Here is an 8,695-nt window from a genome sequence, read left to right as displayed (position 1 = left end):
ACACCCACCCAAGCCATCACGAGAATGGAAATATTGATCTTCCTTTCAGGCGCTCATTTCGGTTGGGGAAATGGCTTGAGACAGATGTGAAGGCCCCGGTCTTTTATTTAATCTTCACTGGGTAGCAGACATTCAAAAAGGCTGTCTGCCATTTCTGATGTGTGCACTGGAAACATGAGCGTTCGCTCAAAACTCGGCACTGTGGGGCAGGCCACCGAGAGGCTTTTCAATCATGTACGGTACGTAAACACTTTGGTCTTGTTTTCCTTTCTTTCACGATGAAGAGTAATTGGCCTGTTTGTGAAGCTGAGGTGAAGCAGAGAAATTGTGCTTACATGATCGCAGAGTGTGTTTTCTGTTTCTTCTCAGCTTCTGTGTGCGAGTTTGTATGCACTGTACTTCTTTGAGACTCTGTGTTGTCATCTCTTGTACTCGGATGCTTTCCCCTGCCTGTCCTGTGCGTATCCGTGTGTGTCTGTGTATGTATTTGTGTCTATTAATGGCCATCTGTGTGTATTCATCTCTCTGCTAACTGTGTGGGCGTGTGTGGACATATGATAGACAGGTGAACAGACTGCATGTCAGGTGAAATTGGCAGGTAGCAGCTGTAGATCATTTTTGAGGTCAGACTTTCAGAACACACACATGCCCCCACACACAAATGTCAGGGCACCTTATCCGTACTGTCCCAGTAATGAAGGAATCCGAAAGGGACTCTGTTCGGACAGATGTCTTGACAAAACTAACAAAGTAGATGTTGGAAAGTAGTGCATGTTCTAAAAGTTTGAAGTCTTGTGTGAATGACAGAGAGGAGAAGAAAGTGTCAACAAAGACAGCATTCAGTAGATCAAATGTGTTTCTTAGCAAGTTTGTGTGTGTTTTGTGCATGAAAAATGGGTGTCCAGGGTTAGTCTGTCTGTCAATACATTCGCCCTGTGGGAGTGATCCATGGCTGTGATCGCTTTTCCTTTTCCTGTGTGAATAGGCACAGCCAGCTTTTAACCCACATAGCCATGCTATGACCATCAGTCTGAATGGCTCATACTTGCAGCGTGAATTCTCATGCAGCCTATGAGACAGCATCAGTTAGCAGCTGGCTGTGGACATGAATGGCTTTAGCTGCTTTACGTTGTGTTGCATTCGTGACTTGTTGCAGTGCTCCAGATGGGCCAGAACAAGATAATCACACAAATATGTAAAACTAGAATATATCTATCAGTCTAGGGATGTCACTGTCGGTTCAACACTTTGGCCCAGGATGAAATATTCTGGTCCCTCCAGGATGATGCTTACTGATTTTTTCACCCAGCTAACTTTTCTTCCAGAGACGCCATTCGGTTTATATTTTTGTTGTTTATTGAATTATGATAACAACAACTGAATAACAACAATAGAATAGAACATTCATGGTCCCCAGAAGAGGAAGTCTATCGACTTACGATCATCTCTGACATTTCCTTTTGTGATGCCAGCAAGACAAAGTCTACACATATCCAAACAAATATCTCAGCATCTACTGAATGGATTTGCACAAAAGAGTGCACAAATATTCATGGTTGCCAGATGATGTGTCCTGATGATCCTGATGTTTCTGCTAGTGCCACTATGAGGTCAATATTTGCAGTTTTGAGTCAAATATCTGTACAAATACTGGGTGGATTGCTGCAAAATTTAGTCTGTCTATGTCCCTAACACTGATCCCCCTGACTTTTCACATGGATTAGTGTAGTTATGACTGTGTTTACACACCTAGTCTTCTATTTTGCTTTGTGATTCAATTGTGTGCTGTAAATGGTACACAATATCCACAGATAATGGATAATAGAGTAATTATCAGAATCCATAATATTGTAGCTGTGTAACCCCGGCGCATATTCCACTCATAGGATGTTATATTCACAATCTCCAATAATATTCAGTTTATTTGTGTGCAGTGACAGTCATCAATTGGATTATGCAGAACATAACACAATATTGCGTGGTGTAAACATGATATATCCACAACATGTTTCAGCACTCCTGCGCATACACTTTTAATTTGCATAGGTATTTTTAATAACATGATAATACTAACAATAATAATGCAGGGCTGTCTCAGTACACACGTGTTAAACCTATTGTTCCCTTAGATATTAGTAGCACAAGCATCAGAGTGGGGCCGTGCCCAAGCCTGCCTCACCCCAGGGACCGCAGCTCGTCCTGAGCTGACTCGCGAAGGTCCCCAGTGGGAGCGCAGAGAGCTCTGTGGGAGCCGACGCTGACAGAGCTGGAGGACGCTCAAAGAGGAAAAAGATGAAAGGCAGAGGCAAAGAGGGAAGCGCTGAGGGCCCCTTCTGTTTCTCCCTCTTGTTCGTCTCAACTTTTTCTCAGTTCTGTCTGTGTTTTGTTGTGTTGCAATAGCAACTTCTTGTTGTCAATTTACTTTTGTAAAAAAAAAAGAAAAAAAAGGCAGTTTTAATTAGGCTCAGAGAGCGGAAGGGGGTGGGAATCAAAGAGAAAACAAAAGTAGAGTGTGGATTTCCCGTCTCAGCACCTATCTATTAGTCATCATGGCACAATGTTGCCCAACTGCTTCTTGTTCGACTGCTTATTCTTCTTCCTAAACCTGTTCTCCTTCTGTTTGCACTCCTCCCGGTCATCCTCCAGCTACTCCTCGCTGCTTCTCCATCCTATGTCTGTCTCATTCTGCATCTTTCTCTTTCCTTTTATTTCTTTATTTCATGTCTATCTCTCCTGATGCACCATGTTCCTCTTGCCCTTCCAGTCTCCTCTCATTCCTTCTTTCCTCCTCCTTTTTTTTTCTGCCTCCATGTCATTACAGGCATATAATTTATGAAGTGTTGAAAATGTTCCTCTCCAAGCTGCTCTGCTCTGTAACCAAGGTTACCAACATGTGAATCAGTATCGCTGAAATTGTGTGATTTTTAGGTGGGCAAGGAGGAATGGAAAAGCTTCAAGCTTTGTATAGTCTAGAGACTAGTGTTTAACATTTTTCAATTAGAAGTGATTTTTGTTTATAAATGACTGATATTGTTGTTGACCCTCTTTGGGCTCCCATAACATGCCCACACACACACATGAGTCACACTGTATTACTGTATTGTTTTGGATTGCATGTGGGCTAAAATAAACTGACATGCTCATTTTCTTCTATTTATCATGCAGCAGATAAATAGAGAAGGGAGACGAGAGGCAATCACCTCTTGGGCCTGGTTGCCAGACCAGTCCTGTTCTGTCCAGAAGCTTGCCGTGAGTTTTTGTTTGTTGTCTGTACAGGTTGTGCATGGGTCACGAGGCCACAGTTCAGCTACGACACCATCAGGATATATTAACACCTGCATCCTGTCTATTATAAGTGCTGTTTTCATATTTCCTACATTTCTGATTTGCTTTGATTATATTGTATGACAGTATGTGTTTTACCAAACCTCAATTATCAAAGGCCTTATTCACAATTGTCACTTATTGTCACTTGTCTCATATCCAGATTAAATCAAAATAAGATTTAAGACACTTTAACTCACATTTAGTCACATATACGTGTTGGCCATTTCACAAATCCAGTAGCAATCTGTCTTAGTCCACATACAAATCAGGGTCAGCCCTGCTCCAGTCCAGGGGTCATCATATAATGTGGCATTAGAAGAGACCGAAAGGAGAGTGTGTTTGTTATTTGATAGACTGAATAGTGGGTTGACAAACAAAGCCAAACGCACAGCTTGGGAGTGTGTCACAGCTGCGGTAAGGTGGAGCAGAGTAACAGTATGTATGTATTTTGAAATATCTGAATTCTCTTGAATTTAGTGGTATTCACTAGCAATTCACTTGGGATGCTCAGTGCACCAGTACACACATGCATATGTGCATGCATACATACGTACATACACCTGAAAAACTCAGAGTAATGTCTCTTTCCAGAAATCATGACCTGGTTACTCAAGGTAATGCACAGACCTTGTTGTGAGCAGTTTCAACTAAGAACTACACTATATAGACAAAAGTATTGGGACACCTGACCAATACAACAGCAGAGACTTTGATGACATTGCATTTTAAATCTATAGACAGCTTCACAGCTGTAACAGCTTCCACTCTTCATCTTGTTCTTCGTCTCTGTGTTGATTACCAGAATTTTAAAGGTGCTTACCACCAGCTTCTGTTTTGGAGTGTGGAGGTGTCGTGCTTGTTAAGTCATTGAAAAAAATTTCCTTTGTATGAGTGGCTGTATTTATCAGCCATAGCGATCGATACGTAACTGATATTGTGCACCCTTAACTGTTATTCTTGTAATTCCTACTTAATAAACAGAGTCAAAGAAATGGATGTCACAAACCCGAAGGACGAAGACAGCAGACTCAGCACCACGGAGGAGGGATTTTTCACCCAGGATGGACAGACATACAGTCGATGTCCCAAGTACAGAGCAGACCATCAAAATCCCTGAATTTTTAGATTACCTTGACAAAATTTCTGATACATGAACATTTCAAGGCATGACTAAAAGAAGTTGTTTTCTGGTTTTGTTTAGGACATGGACATCTTTTTTCCTGCATGAAAAAAAAATTAAAATAATACATTGTATATTCAGACATCTTCAACTTAGCTTTGGTTAGAGAATACACTGTCCTAAGGAGTTAATGGTCTCTGAAATCATTCCTGCCATCTGTAAGAGGTCCTTTTCTTGTAATGGAAGAGTTAGAGGACAAAACCCACAGTCCTGATTCTGTTCAAAGATTCTGAAGTTCATAAGCTAATAAGAGGCTTCAGTGGTTTGAGATCAAATCAAATGGCTATTAAGTTACAGTCTGTTTAGTAAGACGCCCCCATTGTGATCATTACGAGGAATCAGTGTCCAGGGAAAGAGAGAGAGAAAGGTTGAGAGAAAACGGCTGTAACTGTAAAGATATCCATTTGTCTAACTCGCTTTATCTAAACTTGCACAGTGTGTGATGTGCACAGATGTGCACATCTCTTACATTGAAACTTGAACGTGATCTCTTTATGACCAGTAAGGACAGAAAGGGGAATAACTGCAACCAAAAGTTGGCATATCAGGACTGTTTATCGATCAACTGGAAAAGATGTGAACCATAAACTTTAAGAGCAGCACAACTATTCGGTTAACATTTTAAGTTTTGAAATAGTGTTCAATTTGTGAAGAAATACCTGTAAAACTAAGGATCAACAGCTGTGCTTTGGAGATGGCATCACCATTCAGCCTTACTACCCATACATTCTTACATTATTCCATGATAATTAGCACTCAACAACAATTGACCTGCAAGAGAAAACTGATCCCTGAAAAACCGGCAGTAAGAAAAGTCGAGATCCTGCCCTCCAAAAATAGCTGGTCATAAATTTGTGGTAAGTGAGTAAATTTTCATTCCTGACTGTGTTATGATGAGAAACTGAAAACAAATCTGCTGCCGTATCATGTGACATTTATGTGTCTACTCAGAAAGACACATAGATAAATAAGATTTTTTTTCCATTTTTATTTTGATGAATGCTTTAAAGAAATTCATAAAGGTTGAAGAAAGATGAGGAAGGGTAGAGGGAGTTGGGATTGGGAAAGAGGACGAGGAGATGGGTTAGGGGTGAGAAGAGGAGGTGGGGTGAGTTGAGGGAGGCGAGTCGTCCTGAAAAGGACAAGTAGCAGAAAAACTGCCTTTGCTGCTGTTCTATTTCTGCAGCCTGCAGCTCCAGAAGTTCTTCTTCTGCTTCTTTTCTGCCTTTGCTTTTGTCAGTTGCTGTAAAGAGAAAAACAATGTGTTTTATTTCACGTCCACAAGTCCAATGAAAAATACTGTTAGAATCAAAAAGATGAGATGTGACTGCTTACCTGAAGCTGGAAGGGCTTTGTGAGGTGCTGGAGCTCCTTTTTCCTCTCTGCTTCTTCATTGTTCCATATTTTCTCTTTCACCAGCAGCATCTCCTCCAGATCTCTCTTTTCTTGTTTCCACTGCTGGGCCCTTCTCTCCCAAGTCTCAGACAATAGAAAGAGCTCCTTTGTGGACTGAAGCTGACTGTCTGAGAGCTCCTTCTCAAAGCTCTGTTTTGCCTGGGAAAACTGTTTCTGGAAGCTCCTTTCTTTTTCTTCCAGCACTTTCTTGAAGCCCTTCTCTTGCTCTAAGAGCTTCTTCTGGTGGCTCACATTACTTTCAGCCAACTGACTTTGGATCTTCTGCTCCAAAGCCTCACATGTCTGTCTGCTCTGTTTCAGAGCTGACTGTGTGGCGTCCAGCTGGGCCAAAGTGTCAGTGTGAGCCTTAGCACGGGCTCTTTTGTCATCAGCTCTGCTGACCAGCTTATCTTTCTCTTGGAGGACTTCCTCAAGCTGGCTGACTTTCCTCTGCCACTTTTCTTCCACGCTTTTCAGTTTAGTGGACTTTTTCCACTCATCAAGAGATGCTTTCACCCCCTCTGCTTCTTTGTGCTTCAGTATGTTCTCTTTCACCAGCAGCGTCTCCTCCAGATCTCTCTTTTCTTGTTTCCACTGCTGGGCTCTTCTCTCCCAAGTCTCAGACAATAGGAAGAGCTCCTTTGAGGACTGAAGCTGACTGTCTGAGAGCTCCTTCTTAAAGCTCTGGTTTGCCTGGGAAAGCTCTTTCTGGAAGGTCTTTTCTTTTTCTTCCATCTCTTTCTGGAAGGTCTTTTCTTTTTCTTCCATCTCTTTCTGGAAGGTCTTTTCTTTTTCTTCCAGCTCTCTCTGGAAATGTCGCTCTTTTGCTTCCAGTTTTTTCTTGAAGCCCTTCTCTTGCCCTAAGAGCTTCTTCTGGTGGCTCACATTATTTTTAGCCATCTGACTTTGGATCTTCTGCTCCAAAGCCTCACATGTCTGTCTGCTCTGTTTCAGAGCTGACTGTGTGACGACCAGCTGGGCCAAAGTGTCAGTGTGAGCCTGAGCATGAGCTCTTCTTTTGTTATCAGCCTGCCTGACCAGCTTATCTTTCTGTAGGAGGAGTTCCTCAAGCTGGCTGACTTTCCTCTGCCACTTTTCTTCCACGCTTTTCAGTTCAGTGGACTTTTTCCACTCATCCAGAGATGCTTTCACCCCCTCTGCTTCTTTGTGCTTCAGTATGTTCTCTTTCACCAGCAGCGTCTCCTCCAGATCTCTCTTTTCTTGTTTCCACTGCTGGGCTCTTATCTCCCAAGTCTCAGACAATAGGAAGAGCTCCTTTGAGGACTGAAGCTGACTGTCTGAGAGCTCCTTCTTAAAGCTCTGGTTTGCCTGGGAAAGCTCTTTCTGGAAGGTCTTTTCTTTTTCTTCCATCTCTTTCTGGAAGGTCTTTTCTTTTTCTTCCATCTCTTTCTGGAAGGTCTTTTCTTTTTCTTCCAGTTGTCTCTGGAAACTCCTCACTTTTTCTTCAAGCTCTTTCTTGAAGCCCTTCTCTTGCTCTAAGAGCTTCTTCTGGTGGCTCACATTACTTCCAGCCAACTGACTTTGGATCTTCTGCTCCAAAGCCTCACAGGTCTGTCTGCTCTGTTTCAAAGCTGACTCTGTGACACCCAGCTGGGCCAAGGTATCAATGTGAGCCTTAGCACGGGCTCTTCTTTTGTTATCAGCCTGCCTGACCAGCTTATCTTTCTGTAGGAGGAGTTCCTCAAGCTGGCTGACTTTCCTCTGCCACTTTTCTTCCACACTGTTCAGTTTGGTGGACTTTTTCCATTCATCAAGAGATGCTCTCACCCTCTCTGTTTCTTTGCTCTGAGCGTGGAGCCTCTTTCTTACATAGAAGATCTCCTCTTCTTTCTTTTTCAGTTCATGCTCTGCCTTCTCACGCTCTTTCTTGATAGCTGTGTAGTAATTTTCCTCTAGAGCAGAGAGGTTGCGCTGAAGAGAGCTGATTTTGTTTTCTTTGCGTCTGATCTCGTCTTTGGCCTCTTGGAGCTCAGCCTTTAATTTTTTATTTTCCTCATCAAAGGAAATGTCCTCCATTTCCATGATGTCCGCCTGTGTGAAATACATTTGAAGAAATACATGAAAACATCTTCATTTCACAGATTAAGAAAAGTGTTGGTGTTTGTTTTTTTGTCCATTTATTTGACAGTGACACCAAAAGCGAAAGAGTTTGTATGTGAAAAGACTTTACATTATGAACTACAAACTACTATGAAATACAGCATAATCTCATTCATCAAATCATTAATCATTAATTAAATCAGTTTTAACAGCTGAAGCTTTTGAGGAAAAAAACTATGAACAAACAGTTAAACAAGAGGAAGTTTCTCTCCAAGAGCAGTAGTGACTAAAATGTGTAAAGTGTCTCCTGGTTTGAACATCTCACCCAGCTGGGTTGGCTGTCTCTTCTCTCCATGGTGGTGGATGATACTGACAACGAGCACGTGAGACGCAGGATAGGTTTTAGAAGTAAGATTTCTTTGGTCGATCAGATAATTTCCTCTGAAGACACACACGTTTTCTTTGTTCGACTGCTGAGGGTGAAGCGAGTGTGTTGGTTCTGAGTGAATGTACACAGTAGATATAGACTGTTAGAGTTCCATTCTAGAATGGATTGCATGTATGCAATGTTCTGAGTCACATTGCTGTGCACACCATTGGTGGAAACTAACTGCATACCTTTACTCTAGTAAGATTATTAAGTACAGTTTTAATGTACTAGTACTTTACTTGGAAGTGTTAGCTGAATTAGCTTTGTCAGCGTCAGCTGGTAGTTTCCACCAGAACATTTTG

The 8,695-nt window shown here is 41.9% G+C and overlaps 1 protein-coding gene across 1 annotated transcript; it reads right to left on the bottom strand.

Annotated features, from left to right (window-relative positions):
• Positions 1 to 5,863: 5,863 nt before the first annotated feature.
• Positions 5,864 to 8,473, bottom strand: LOC124053090 (trichohyalin-like; the record flags this gene model as incomplete). The annotated part of the gene is made up of 2 exons (XM_046378053.1): positions 8,289 to 8,473; positions 5,864 to 7,954 (listed from the first exon to the last, which is right to left on the bottom strand). Coding segments are annotated over exons 1-2 (2,121 nt in total), but the record flags the coding sequence as incomplete, so codon positions are not given.
• Between the last annotated feature and the right edge of the window lie 222 nt (positions 8,474 to 8,695).

This window comes from Scatophagus argus, chromosome 21, assembly GCF_020382885.2.
Source record: "Scatophagus argus isolate fScaArg1 chromosome 21, fScaArg1.pri, whole genome shotgun sequence".
NCBI lineage: Eukaryota > Metazoa > Chordata > Actinopteri > Scatophagidae > Scatophagus > Scatophagus argus.
The sequence above is the reverse complement of the archived record's forward strand: the minus strand, read 5'-3'. Positions and strand labels throughout refer to the sequence as shown.